The sequence below is a fragment of the Eublepharis macularius genome, chromosome 14 (assembly GCF_028583425.1).
Source record: "Eublepharis macularius isolate TG4126 chromosome 14, MPM_Emac_v1.0, whole genome shotgun sequence".
Lineage (NCBI taxonomy): Eukaryota > Metazoa > Chordata > Lepidosauria > Squamata > Eublepharidae > Eublepharis > Eublepharis macularius.
Window position 1 is genome coordinate 60,919,552 of NC_072803.1, and position 15,301 is coordinate 60,934,852.

General features: G+C 47.9%; 1 protein-coding gene across 3 annotated transcripts in view; it reads right to left on the reverse strand.

Annotated features, from left to right (window-relative positions):
- The window catches only part of ASS1 (argininosuccinate synthase 1), a 168,860-nt gene that overhangs the window by 62,137 nt on the left and 91,422 nt on the right, over positions 1 to 15,301 (reverse strand). For all 3 annotated transcript variants that reach the window (XR_008598202.1, XM_054997683.1, XM_054997682.1), the window contains exons 10-11: positions 13,579 to 13,663; positions 11,404 to 11,468 (exon numbers count right to left, since the gene is read on the reverse strand). Coding sequence is in view for 2 of the 3 variants with exons in the window: in XM_054997683.1 (XP_054853658.1) it covers positions 11,404 to 11,468; positions 13,579 to 13,663 (150 nt within the window). In the remaining variant the exon portion in view is untranslated. The remainder of the gene's footprint in view (positions 1 to 11,403; positions 11,469 to 13,578; positions 13,664 to 15,301) is intronic.

Here is a 15,301-nt window from a genome sequence, read left to right on the forward strand (position 1 = left end):
GTCTCTGTATGAGTCACTCTTCTGGGCATGCCTTCTTCAAGTCAGGAGTCAGGACTAATACCCTGAAGAAACACTCAGTCAGACTCATGAGGAGTGGGCTCACCTGCAGGTATATGCTAAAATTATACTTTCTGGATTGCAGAGTTAAGTGTGCCTCCAATTTTAGCTCCGAAAATAAGCAAATGTATGTCACTCTGCAATAATGCCAGCACAGACTGGCAATTACTCGCTAGTTTCTTGGGGACGGAACCTGGGATCTTCGGCTTGCTAAGGGCTAGGTGTGATTGAGAGAGAAACCTCTGGTTTAACAGAAAACAGCCGTCTGTCACTGCCACCCCAATTCAGATGTGGGCCACAACAGGCGGGAAAGCTAAACCTCTTCCCAGGCTGTTTTTGTGGTCTCACTTGTCTCTCCTGATACTGCCCCACAGGGGGAAAAACATACAGGCAGCACCATCCCATCTGTATGTTTCTCCTGCAAGAGAGGCAGCAACCTGGGAAGGGGAGCACTGAGATTAGTAAGATGCATGGGGGGACCTCCCTTCCCCTCTGCTGCAACCCAGACCCACCTCCCACCAGGAGGACTGCCATACAGAGCTTCAAAAAACTAGGAGACGTGTTCATCAATCTCACATCACCAGGTCTAATTTGGCCTTGAATCAAAACATCAATCTGTCAATTCCAGCACTATCTGCTCGATCTGGCAGCGGCCGTTTGGCGAGTGAGGCCATGCCCAACATCTATTATTATTATTATTTACTAGCAACAAAGCCTGGGTTGCAGCAGAATGGGAAAAAAATACAATGAGCTCTAGAATGAGGAGAGTTGGCAGGCAGGCATTCCGTCCTCCTCCATCACTGATCCCAGCTGGATGAAGGCGGAGGGGGGGCAGGCATGGCCACTTCCTCTGCACCTGATCCCGGCCGAGTGAGGGGGGGGGCAGGCATTGCTGCCTGCTCTGCGCCTGATCCCAGACATGTGAAGAAGAGATGGGCATTGCCTCTCTGCACCTGATTCCAGCAGGTTGAACAGGGGCAGGCATTGCCTCCTGCTCCATGCCTGATCCCAAATGGGTGAAGGCAGAGGATGGGCAATGCTGCCTGCTCAGCTCCTGATCCCAGCTGGGTGAAGGGGGACCAGCATTGCCACCTGCTCCGGTCCTGATCCCAGCTGTGTGAATGCAGGGGGTGGTGGTGGCAGGCATTGCCACCTGCTCTGCACCTGATTCCAGCTGGGTGAAGATGGGGGCAAGCATTGCCACTGACTCTGCTCCTGATCTTGGCCAAGTAAAGGGGGGAGTGGGCATTGCCACCTGCTTCGCTCCTGATCCCAGCTGGGTGAAGGCGGGGATGGGCATTGCCTCCCCCCTCTCCTGATTCCAGCTGCGTGAAGGTGGGGAACAGGCATTGCCACCTGCCTCGCACCTGATCCCTGCCTGGGCTTCCCACTGTGGCATGCTCTCTGGAGGTCTGGCTGCCTCATGTGGACTTCCCTCCACAGCAGTGCCCTCTGGTGGCGCTCCAGGGTAGGAAGTGAGTTGTCTTTAAAACGCTTAGCCTTTTATATAGTAGGATTATTATTTATTTAACTTACAGTCTGCTCTCCTTGCAAGCAGGCTGAGAGCAGATAACGAAGTTTGAATCTACTTTAAAAATTACCATTTAAAACAATAAAAATTCACAATTCAGCAGTAAAAAGTACAGCATTAAGCAGCAGCCTATATTGCCCATTCCTAAAACATTTCTGTAGGTCGGAGGTGAGGGATAGCAATGGTCCAACAGATGGAAGAGAAAAAAACTGGGAAGGGGTTACATTCCCCCTCCGCAGGCGGCCGGCCTATCTGAGCTCCTCTTCGCTGCAGAAATAAGGGGTTGAGCCAGGAACTGGGGAGGGCTCATGCCTCAGCGGCAGAGCAATTCAATTCTTGGCACCCCCAGATCAAAGGGTCAGGAAGTAGGTGGCCTGAAATACCTCGACTTCAAGAGAGGTGCTGCCAATCAGAGCAACGATACGGAACTTGATAGACTAAAAGCCCGACTCAGTATATGGCCGCTTCCTGTGTGTGAATTTTCTGCTTGCAAAGCGCGTGTACCACCACTGTGCTGCAAGCCCATGCCCATAGGCCAGCGGTCCCAAACATTATCACGGCGAGTGCCATGGCACCCACGGATGCCTTCCCTGCCACCAAGTGTTTTTAGAATGTGGGTGAGGTCAGATGGGGCATCTGATTGGCTGGGAAGATTTTTGGGGAGCAGCTACAACCATCACACAAAGATCTTCACTGAGTAACTGAAGGTAAGCTGTGTGTGTATGCAAACATTTTTTAAAACATAAAAGCATCCTCTTAAACAGAACATCTGCCCGAAATGCTGAAGAGTTCATGTTAGAGTTATGCATAACACAACTCCTGACATTGTGTGGTTGGCTCCACCTTCTCAAGTGTCATTTTATGGTCGCGGCATCATCTTGTGCCAGAATTTCAATGCCCCCCCCCAGTCCTGCTCCCTGAATTCCTTCCAACCCAGAGTGAACCTAGCGAGACTTCTGCATGCAACGCTGCCAACCCCTCTGTGAGATCTAAAGCAGGAACCTGCTGTTTCTCAGCGCTGCCTCAGTTCGCTCCCCCACCTCAGCCATTGGAAGTTTGGGAAGCACGGCATTTCATACCTCCTTGCTTTGCTTAAACCCATCTTTTTAATCAAGATGAGAACAAATATTATGATAAGGCTTCCTTACAAACTATCACTTTCTCCCCCCCTCGCTCCTTCCTCCTCTCTTCTCCTTTCAGCTCAAGGAAGGTTGGGATTCCTTATTAGAAAAACCCTGGAAGCAGACAGCAATATAATGGGATGAGATTAATATTCTTTTCCTTGTTTGTTTGTAGTCTGCCTTTCTCACTGAGACCCAAGGTGGATGACACAGCACAACTGGGATATTAATTTTTTGAAGACCATCACAATATGCTTACAATTTGTTGGACAATTTATCTGAAGCCATTCCTTTTTTCACTTTATTTGTTTGAAAGAAAGTTAACTGACTTCCTCTGGTGACTCCAGACTGCTGGATAAAATAACAAATCTCCACACAACTGTTAACTGCTTGTTTCACTTTTCATGGAAAATGTCGTTTCTCTGCTTTGAATTTAGCGTACAGTCTCAGGTACATAGATCTTCCTTCATCGAATAGCCTTGGCTATGACCTCTGTACTTTTTTGTCCACCAGGAAAAACCTAGAGAAGGGCCAATTCCAGACGACTAACCTGAAGGCGCTGCATGCCGCCATGTTCTGGATCGCGACGGGGAAAATGCAAAATATCGCGTTTTCTCGCGCAAGTTTGGCGTGACATCGCGCCAAACTCGCGTGAGAAAATGCGATATTTCGCGTTTTCCCCGTCGCGATTCGGAACATGGCGGCATGCAGCGCCTTCAGGTTAGTCGTCTGGAATCAGCCAAGAACTCATTGGGTGATTCAGAATCAGATGCCTTTTGGACTGCCCCTTTTGCCAACAGGGATCACAAATTCACAATTCCTGTGCCAGCTCAGGGGAGGAGTTACCTGCAGCCCTGCTAGGCAAACTCAGAGCAGACTTGTTGACCCACCTAATCCATGGGAGCGCTTTCACTTCTGCTGTTGTAAGTGTTGTGGAGAGTAGGAACAATGTTGTAGGTACTATAGCTGGTACCAAAACTGCCTCCTTTAATTGTAATGTGGGCTGTTTCTGCATGTGGCAGCTTTTCCCCGGGCACATACAGGTGATCATTTGCCAGCTGTGTGCATGTTGTTTTTTTAAACCAGGTTTTCTTCATATTTACCAGGATCACACTTGCTCCAATGTTTTCTTTTGTTGTGGGCTTCTGGTAAGGGGTTTTTGTTTTGTTTTTTGGCATTTCTGGCCTATGAATTTAAAGCATTTTTGAAGAAACTTCTTACTCCTCTCCATCTCTGCCCAGTTCTTCCCCCGAAGCTCTTGTCCTTCCTTCTTCCCATTTCTGTTCAGCCACAGAAGACTGTTTGCAAGAGTAGCTACATTCAATCGCACATGGGCAAAGTAAAAAAATAAATAAAGGAGGACAGGTGCTTTTAGTCTATGACGATGAAAGTGCCTGATCTCCCCTCCAAAACTACTTGCGGGGGGGGGGGGCTGTTTGGAAGTTTTCTTGTGACCTCACTACCAAAGGTCAGCGGTAGAGATAGGCATGAACCAAAATACGAACCAAAGTTCTTCACAAACTGGCCAGTTCATGGTTCGCGAACTGGCGGTTGTCAGAACCCATTTCTGAGAAACTGTGACAAACTTTAGGTTAGTTCGTTTGGTTTGTTTTTTGGTTCGTCATTGCAGACAGCCTGGCATGATCCATCAGTTTCCTAGGTATCTGGGGATAGGCTTTCTGCAGTAGAGGTGTGCACCCCGCCACTTTTCAGCTAATGGGAGGGAAGTCCCCCATCAGCTGACAAAAGCTGCCAGTATTTGAAAGCAGCAACACTTTTCTTGTGTGAAGCCTTGGTGTAGTTTCAGGCTTGCAGAGCTTTGCAATTCCCGTCACACTTTTTAAAAAAAACTTTGAGCAGGTGTAGTAATGTTGCAATGTTGGAACTCTTCCCCTGTATTTGCTGATTAGGCTGTCCCCTGCCCATTGGAGAGGCAATTGGTGGCAAAGTTCTGGGGGAAACATGTACTTTTCGTGCTTGTTCCACTCTCATTTTTTTAAAAAAAGCTAAACCAGGAAAGAGTTTAAATGCTGCTGCCTTATCGTGTCCCGGCAGCTTTCCTGCCACTTTGTTTCCAAAGGGCTGTGCAAAACACTTGGGTTTTTTTTCTCTTTAGCAAAGCCAGAAACATGCCTGGGAGGGAGGGGAAAGCAGCCATTTAATCCTTTCCTGGCTTTTAAAGCCAGAAGGAATGTGCAGTAATGCTACAATGTTATAACCTATTCTTGCCGCACCAAAAAAAAAAGAGTGTGTGTGTACTCCAAATGAAGAAGGGAAAAGCAGCCATTTAACCCTTTCCTGGCCTTTAAAGCCAGCAGGAAATAAGCAGCAACATTAGGAATTGTTCCTGGCTTTGAAAAAAAAGAGAGAGAGCTTGCATACTCAGGAGGAAGGAAGCCAACAGAGAAGCAGCTTTATGACCCTTACCTCACTTTATCTCCTGGGAAAAAGTAGAGCAGCAGGTGTTTGAAAGAAGCAACACTTTTTTTGCCATGCAAGAAAAGTGTTGCTGCTTTCAAATGCGGGCAGCTTTTTTCAGCTGATGGGGGATCCCCCTCCCATCAGCTGAAAAGTGGATGGGTTTGAAAGAAGGAAACTGGAAGCACACATCCCTATTCTGCAGACCTTCTGCTGCCCCTGAAGTGATGTTTTCACGAACCAAATGAACCAGTTTGTGAACTGGGGCAATTTCATTGTAGTTTGTGGTTCGTGGTTTGTGAAATGCAGTGAACCACGAACCATGCAGTTCGGCATTTTCCCAGTTTGTGTCCATCTCTAGTCAGCACTTGTGGGTACTGCATGTGAAGGATGAGTTGTCAGAGTGACTCAACAAAACATAGACCTAAAGCGGGAAAAAGGCGGGAATGACTGGCTGTGTGGAAACGGCCATTGTCTGCTATATTGCCTGCGCCCAGTGGCCTGTTGAGCAGGAAGAAGTATCCCATAGGACCTGGACATTTGTCTGTTCTTCCTCTTTTGAGAGAAGCATTCTGCACTTTTCTGTGAAAACACAGACTGTCCCTCAGATGGCATATCCTCAACTTTATTTCTTGTTTCTACAGGAAGAGCCACAGAATATAGCTATGCATGTCTTTGCAGGTCTACCAGTGAAGCCAGGACTCCCATAGAAGAGTTAGCTATATGTCTCCCAGAGTTGATCTGCTGCTTCAACCATTGGAGGGCCTCATCCTGAATGACCTTGGCCATTGTAGGAGACCACTTTGTTCTACAGGAATATCTGATATGCTCCCGTGATCACAAGATAATTGACAATTTTAATATTAAGGGCCAAAGTGGTGTAGATCTTCCAGCCTATAGCATCCAACTTTCTTCTCTCCTTGCCCACTGGAGTGGAGTAGGTACTTTGCTTTGTTTGCATCTCCTCCACAATCAGGGAGGATGGAGGAGGATGCATGAAGACACAATTGTCCTCCTTCATCTTGTATGTGACCTCAGCTTTTCTGGCCATGTCAGTGTCAAGGGACTTGGCCATTCTTATCATTTTTTCAACATTAAAGCTTGAAATCGCCTGTTTGTGATATTGGTTCTTTATCACCAACACTGTCATCTAGGGACAGATCCGGCCGCCTACTCAGACCTTGGTCTCTGAGTCTGAGAACTGGAAAGATAGAGAAGACTGAGGGGGCATCCACTGCACAGCATGACATTGGTCAGTCTTTGCTGAGATTGGATACGAGAAGGATCCATAGGAGACTGGATAACTGACATCTTCCCAGCTGGGTATATAAGGGGGAAGCACGTAGTAAGGATACCAGGGAAGGCACTGGTGAGAAAAAGGGCCATGGTGTGCAGAGCGCTTTCAGTTCTGATGCCACAACTTTGAGTGGCATGGGAGTGGTTGTTCTGCTTTCAGCGTCTGTGGGTCTCCTTGTGAGCCAGGACTTACCCTGCAGGTGTTCACTGAGCAGGGTCTGGAGCTGGACCCAGCACTCAGAGTTATGGCCTTGCAAAGTGGTTGATCCTACAAAGGCTGTCTTCCCAAGTCTTACTTGAAGTAGCCAGAGAAGAGATAGGCGCCAGCGGCACCATTGGCGGATGCTGGAGCTCCTTAGGCTGTTCTGTGCACCAGCCAGGATCCTGCCAGGAACTGCCCTCAGTGCACTGCTCTAGCTCTACCATCACATGGCATGCAGGCAGTCTGGCACTTCACCTCCTATGCCCTTGCTTGACCCAGGCCATCTGCCACCAGCATTTCTGCAGACTGGAAGAGGATCCTGGGGGACTATAGGCCCAGGCTCGAGTCCTATCAGGCAGAGGCCTGGTGACGGTCTCCCTCACAGATTGTGACAGGGTGTCCTCTGGCACTAATGAGATGTCCACAGGTGTCATGCAGTGCTTGGCCCTTCCTGGTCCCTCTGGTCCATTACAGTCACGGGTCCACAGTCACTCCTCGGGCTCCTGTTCTGGGGATTCTGAGTTGGAGTCACTGAGTGGGCCAGAGGGGTTCATGACACTGGTTCCTCTTCATCTTCTGATGATGAGGAGGAGGGGGAATGCTACTGGACTGAGGGCATCTTGGGCACTTAAATTATCTCAAGGTCCTTGCTGAGAGCCAGTTTGGCATAGTGGCTAAGAGCACAGGACTCTGGAGAACCAGGTTTGATTCCCCACTCCATCACTTGAAGCCAGCTGGGTGACCTTGGGTCAGTCACAGCTCTCTCAGAGCGCTCTCAGCCCCAGACACCTCACAGGGTGTTTTGTTGTGAGGATAATAACGGCATACTTTGTAAACCTCTCTGAGTGGGTGTTAAGTCATCCTGAAGGGTGGTATATAAATCAAATGTTGTTGTTGTTGTTATTATTATCATCATGGTCTCCAGATCTGCAGTTCTTGCACAGGCTGTGGTCTTTGGCTTCTTCTTTGTCCTAGCCTTCTTAGCTGGTGGCTCCGAGGTGCCGTGGAGCAGAACACTGGATCCCCGTGAGCAAGAACGCCCAATCTATGGGTCTGACGATGATACGATGTGCATCAGAGATGACAGGCCTCTGGGTGTTGGCTCTGATGGGTCTCTCTACTTGGATCAGAGTTGGCTCTGACTCCATGCCAGATCTGAAGGCCCTGGGTGGCTTGGTTTTGACACCAATGGCCCCAAAGGCCCACAGGATCCGATTTTTCCATGCACTGCCAGGGCAGATAGCTTCACTGCTGGGTTATTGGTGCTGGGGAAAGCCCATTCACAGAGTATCACTTTCATGTGAGTAACTCTCGCCACATGGGCTTTGAGGTTAAATACTAGTCAGCAGGGCTTTTTTTCAGGGGGAACGCAGGGGAACGGAGTTCCGGAACCTCTTGAAAATGGTCACATGGCTGGTGGCCCCGCCCCCTGATCTCCAGACAGAGGGGAGCTTAGATTGACCTCCACGCCACTCGGCGGTGTGGAGGGCAATCTAAACTCCCCTCTGTCTAGAGATCAGGGGGCGGGGCCACCAGCCATGTGACCATTTTCTCCAAGGGCAACCCACTGAGTTCCACCACCTCTTTTCCCAGAAAAAAAGCCCTGCTTGTCAGTGTTTGTATGACCCGACAGTATGGCTTTCTCCGAGGCACAAAAGATAAAGTGAGCGTCCATCCATCTTTGCCATTTTAGTGCCACATTCTGTACACTTTTTAAAGAGGGCTATCTCAGCTGTGATAGTTCTGTACAGTACTAATTAAAGCAATATATTGACTTGTCAATACATTTATTTGTAAATCAGCAAGTTCAAAATCAACTTATTGATTTACAAATACAGTATTACAAAGCAAAATGTCATAGAAACGTTAAACTGGGTCTGTTATGCCCCCAATGGTCTCTCTGAACCACCATCACCCCATGTCTGAGTGCTGTTAAATGTTGCTAATTTTGATGTATGAGACAAAGTAAAATGATTTTTTAAAAAACAAACACCTTATTTATTGAAGTATTCCTTTTAAAAATTCATTTTAAGTTCCTGCACAGTCACCACAGGACATTACTTTCATCCTGAGGAGTTATCCATGTTAGTCTGTAGTTGCAAAATAGTAAGAGTCCAGTAGTACCTTTAAGACTAACCAACTTTATTGTAGCATAAGCTTTCGAGACCCACAGCTCTCTTCGTCAGATGCATCACATCTGGACTCTTTACTATTTGCATTTACTACTCCCCTCTAAAACTCTTCACCTCTAGGGGGCACTCTAATAACAGAGACTCTGTAACTCCAATTCTCCCCAGCTGTTCAGAAAGAGACTTTGAGAGCGGACAATTTTCAAGGCAGCTGGAAGTAGTTAAGGCAATATTGCCGCTCACAGGGCTTTTTTTCTGGGAAAAGAGGTGGTGGAACTCAGGACCACACAATGATGTCACTTTGGGTCAGCTGGAACAAGGGGGGAGTTTTTTAAAGTTTAAATTGCCCTCGTCGAAAATGGTCACATGGCTGGTGGCCCTGCCCCCTGATCTCCAGACAGAGGGGAGTTTAGATTGCCCTCCATGCCGTAGCGCAGAGGGCAATCTAAACTCCCCTCTGTCTGGAGATCAGGGGGCGGGGCCACCAGCCATGTGACCATTTTGACGAGGTGCCGGAACTCCGTTCCACTGCGTTCCAGCTGAAAAAAACCCCTGGCCACTCATATGAAACTGTCCTAGACTGAGCCAACCAATTAGCTGACATAGCCCAGCAGTATCTACTCGGCTAGCTATCTAACAGATTTCCCATAGCTTTACTATCTAACATCCTTTTAACTGGAGGTGCCAAGGACTGAACCCATGACCTTCTACTGCCAATGGCTGCAGTTCTCCAAGGTCTCGAGCAGAAGTCTGGCATCTTTTATCTGGAGGTCCCTGCCAAGGATCAGATCTCCAGCATGCAAAGCATGCACTCCATCATCCGAGGTATGGCCCTCATTTATTCCTTCTCTTAATTTCTCCCTTTCTCATGAGGCTGCCTTCCGTCTCCCATGGAAGGTCTACACCGGCTTGGTTCAAGCAGCGGTGAAGCTCCGGGAAGGCCCTGCTTGTTTACTTATTTCTGGGCAAACAGGATTCAAAGAACTACAAAGCCCTGCAGAATTGTGGGCACGCGCAGTGGTGGGCTGAGTCCACGTACTGTGGGCTTCAGTTCTCACCTTCAGCTCTCAAAAAAGACCATCTCCAGTCTATCAGGAGCAAAATGTTTGAATGCGAACCTGTTTCATACCATGGATAATCTATCAGACTGGGGAGGCCATGGCAGCTTCTGCCTGGTGAGATTTCGGCGTTTTGCATTCACTGCTGCAACGCAGGTTGGCAAGGGTGCTTCGATACAGAAGTGCTTCACATATTCTACTCGACCAGCCACCATTTTCCTAGCATTTTCCCCTCACTGTGCCACTGAAGAGAATGGCTGTGGTGTACTGCCTAGACTGGCAACTAGGATTTGAGAGACCCAGGTTCCAATCCCCACCTCTGCCATGGAAGCTCACTGGGTGACCTTGGGCCAGAATCACACTCTCAGTCTAACCTACCTCACAGGGTTGTTGTGAGGATAAAATAGAGGAGAGGAGAATGATGTGAGCTGATTTGGGTCTCCATTGGGGAGAAAGGCAGGATATGTATGTGTATGAATGAATGAATGAATGAATGAATGAAATGGAGGCGCCCCCCCCCCCAACTTTAAAAAATCAGTAATTACTACAGTGTTAAGAGCCCCGTGGCACAGAGTGGTAAGCTGCAGTACTGCAGCCCAAGCTCTGCTTACGACCTGAGTTCGATCCTAGCAGGAGCCGGGTTCAGGTAGCCGGCTCAAGGATGACTCAGCCTTCCATCCTTCCGAGGTTGGTAAAATGAGTACTCAGTTTCCGGGGGGTATAGTATAGATGACCGGGGAAGGCAACGGCAAACCACCCAGTAATAGAAGTCTGCCAAGAAAATGTCGTGATGCGACGTCCCCCCATGGGTCAGGAATGACTCGGTGCTTGCACAGGGGACTCCCTTTACCTTACCTACTACGGTGTTATAATGCTATACAAATGACTGTTTCTTTTTTTCAAAAGCCTTGTGAGGGAAATGGTGGCCACAAGTGGCTGGCAGAAGGCAAACGGTTCCACTTGGGGGGGGGGCTGTTGCAGGGCAAGGCAGTGTGATAACATATTTGGAGTCTGTGCTCTTCCCAAAAAGATTAAAGCAGGTGTGGGAAAGAGTGCATTGGTGATTAGGAAAGAAGAATTAGAACACAACATTGTGTTTATATTTTTTAAAAGAGCCGCAGTTTCAGAAGCCAAACTTGTGAAAGCAGACTCAACTTCCATTTCCCACTCACCCATGAAGCTCACTGGATAACCTTCTAATTACTTTCTCCCCACCTCTCACCCTAATCTAACTTACAAGGCTGATGTAAAGTTAAATGAGGGAGGGAAGTACAGTACCTTGCTCTAATTTAATGGATAAGGAGATAGGGGGGATGGAGGAAGCAGGGGTGCAGCCTATGAAAAGAGGAAGCACAGAGAGGGAAAGAGAATTATCCCAGAATCCCTTGTGCCTTTCAAGAGATGCAGGGGTGCCTGGCTGCACGGGATATGTTGTCTCTGAGACAAGGCACAACCAAGGTGGCAGCTTGGGCTTTCATCTGGAGGAGTCTTGAACAGACCCACACCTGAGAAATTGTCTGCCTTGACGCCATCAAATTCAAGGAAGATCAGACCTCCTTGGGACATGACTAGAAGAGAACAAAAATCTTACCTCTAGACTTCATCCCAATAAACCGGTTTTCCACTATGTCAATGCGCCCGACTCCATGCTTGCCTCTGCAGGGGAAACGAGTCAGGGGTTCACATGGGTGTGTTTTGTTAACTGACACACAAGAAGTGTGGAACTGACACATCACGTGCACCTCCCCCTTTAAATCAGAGCCCCAGTAGCAGTTTTCTGCTTTTTGGGGTGGGTGGCGGTGGTAATCATGGAACTACATGTAAGAGATATGTCAGCCCCAAGATGACTTTTAATAAGGGCCAATTCCGCACGGCTTACCTAAAGCCAGGACGTTGCGGAACTTGCTGGAAAAAACGCGGAAGATCGCGTTTTCTCGCGCGAGTTTTGCGCAATGTCGTGCAAAACTCGCACAAGAAAACGCGATCTTCCGCATATTTTTCGGCATGTTCCGCAACGTTCCGGCTTCAGGTAAGCCGTGCAGAATCAGCCATTGTTTAGACAAATGAATGAAGAACACACCTATTTTTGGCTATTGGTCAAGATAATTCAATTATTGTTCTCACACATTTTCATCCTACCCCTTATCCTTCATGCATAAATCCCCTTCCTCCATTTTATCGTCACAAGAGCCTCGTGGCATAGGTTAGGCAGAGAGGCTGTGACTGTTCCAAGCTCAGCTAGAAAACTATATATAGCTGAAAGGGGATGACAGTACAGGATAACTTATGCTTTGAACCTGATTCTTGCCAATAAGTGAAACCTCCATGTTCAGAAGCAGTATACCTCTGAGCACCAGATATTGGAAGCAAATAACAGACACTGTTTGTGAACTTCCCAAATGGGTTTCTGGTTCGATGCTGCAGGACTGCCAAACGCTTGACTAAACAAGCCTTTGGTCGGCTCCAGCGAGGAAACACTTAAATATCTTGACAGGGGTTTTCAGTGTGGCGCCCACTGGCAACTTTTCTGATGCCCATCAAGTGTATTTAGAAAGTAGGCAGGGCCTGGTGGCGCTTTGCCCGGCAGGGCTTCTGATTGGCCGCTGGAGATCTGATTAGCTGTGCAGATTTCTTAAAAGTTGCCTGGCAGCAGCTGCAGCCACCACAGCACAAAGATCTTCACAGTGTGGCTGAAGGTAAGCAGTGTGTCTGCTTACCAAGCTCCCGGAATGACCAAGCTCCCGGAATCGTGCCAAGCTCCCGGACTGACAGTGTCTTCCTGGCGCGATTTCACATGAGGGGTGGTAAGCCTGCCATTTTCGTACGAAGACGCTGTTGTTCCAGGAGTTTCACACGATGTTCCGTGGGTGGTAAGCAGTGTGAAAATGGCCATTGTGTACTTTTTCCCGCCTCCTGCAGCAGCCATTTTGCAGTGATATCCACCACCTTGTGTCAGAATTTCAAAGGTGGCTGCAAGTTCAAAAAGGTTGTTGACCCCTGGCTTAAGTCTTCACATGCAATAGCAGAAGGGTTGCCAGCTCTCAGTAGGGAAATTCCTGGAGATTTGGGGGGTGAAGCCTGGGAAGGGGGAAATTGGGGAGGGGAGGTACCTCAGTGGGGTATGATGCCATAGAGCCCCCCCTCCAAATCAGCCATTTTCTCCAAGGGAACTGATCTCTGTAGCCTGGATATCAGTTGTAATTCCAGGAGATCTCCAGCTACCACCTGAAGGTTGGCAACCCTAACACAGCAGGCATTTTTGCAAGAGTGTTGTAGTGAGCAAAATTGCCTGGGGTAGCAGGATTTTCTCTTTTTTACGATTTTTATTAAAGAGAATTTTCCCATATTGATAAAAGGATAACAAAGAAAAAAGGGGGAAGAAAAAAAATTAGGAATAGTTACGAATTTTCTCTTTGAAAAGGTATGCAAATACTACACAATATCCCCTAACTTTATTATCCTCTTACTCATCAAATGCACAAACCATCAATTCATTTCTCTCTGTTTTGCACAAAATCTATAAGGGACTTTCCGGTAGCAATATATTCCAGCAGCAGAATTTCTCCTCTGACAGGCAGGCTTTTTCTTGGGTCTCGTGGTGAGAAAGCTCTTTCCCATCACTTGCAACCAGAGCTCTTCAGCTGGAGGTGCGGGAAACTGAACCGGGCAGCGTGCAAAGCCCGAGTGCCTTTGAGATCCTGGAATGAACAGCAGGTGTGCAAGAGCCTGGCAGTGTGCGCGCGCACACACACACAGGGCAACTTACGCAATTTCGTTCAGGTAAAGGAAGAGCTCAAGGGCCGACTGGCGAGTGGTCGCTTCGCTGACATTGGTGACCTTGATAGGGACACCTGCAGAGCGAGAGAAAAGCAACACTGAGACAGCAGGGAGGGGGGGCAGGAAACCAGGGGGGTGGGGATCCCAAGGACTCTGAATCACCTTATTAATGTCAAGATCACCTCTTTAAACATCACCTCCTGTGCGTTAAATAGACGTGACAGATATGAACTCTAAATAACTTCTTAAAAAGGCATGTCCAAGCTGCTTCGCTCAGAAGGCTTTTTTAAAAAAACCCACACACAATACCAGACAAAAAAAAGCCTCAAGAGAAAAGAGAAATAAAAAGGCAATAAAAATTCCCCCTCTCCCACATACAGCTCCCCCTTCCCACCCGCCCTCCAGTCCTCCCTTTTTAGAAGTCTGAAATTGCGGCTAAGACCTCGACTAATTAAATTTCACGCTTGCTCATTGTCTTTGGGCCTAGCACCTTCTGTTCCACCAGCCACTGAGGCTGGCCCGACGAACAACCAGCAGCCAAAATGGGGGGGAGCAGGGCGGGAAGACAGAGGTGTAGGCAAGACACACCCGGCCCCTGTAATGTCTCTCTGGTGGACAACAAGCCCCACACATGTTGCCAGTTAACCGCTTGACAAGAGTGAATGGGGACCCTGTCTCGTGATGAGAAGGATGAAGACAGGGAGCCATGAATTCATTAGTGCACCTATTTTATTATTCTTTTATTACTCGTATTATTATTTAAAGGTTAATGCTGAAAGAGGAGGGGGAACTTTGGGGAGGGAGGCGGGAGGTGGTGCCCAAATGGGAAAGAAAACAGGTTTTTTCCCCCCTTCAAGTGGGATGAAACGAGCAAAAAAAGTATGCAGAAATAGACACAGAGGAAGGGAGGAGGGCAGCCATGAGGGCCCACAAAAGGAAAAAGAAAACCACCTCAGTTAGCCCTGTTTGGAGGCTAATCTCTTCCATCTGCCCTCCTCATTACCATATAGAGCTATATCAATTGCTAATCAGGATTCAATGGCTTCCATTCTAATCTTTATACCAAGGCGTCCACTAAGGCCCACTGTGTGGTAAAGGGTCCCTGTCAACTTTTCCATTCTAAACCCCTTTATATATATATGGGGGGGGGGCTGGGAGGGTTTATAAACTCGGCTGTAAATTACTATTAAATGTAAGCTCCGACGATAATGAACCCTAAGTCTCTTTCTTGGTGGACCTGCCGCCTCCCCTTGTCGTCTCCCCCTTTTCGTTCTATTATCGTCTTTCGCCTGGCTCTTGGATGCGGTTCGCCTGGCGGAGCGCAGGCATTGTCAAAGAAAGCTGCTTATCCTTTTTAAAATAGTTAATAATTAGATTAGAACTTCAAATAAATTAACTAGGGGGTGAACTGAGGGTGTGGAGGCAGGCTACGGGAGGGGAAACGAGAGACAGAGCGAGACGCAGTTCTTAAACCGAACCAGGTCTTTTCATAACATCGGGAAGGGGAGTTGGCTTTAGAGACTCTGAAGCTGAAGGAACGTTCAAAAGCCTTTGCACTACCAGCTAGTTAATTTATCTGCGGTTTTAATCAAATTATTAACTATATTAGAAAGGGACAGCAGCTGTCTACCCTCCCATAGCCCAGAAAAAAACACCAATAGTAAGAGGAGACAGAATGAGGGAAAGGGTTGGTGAAGGGGACCTTGAAATTA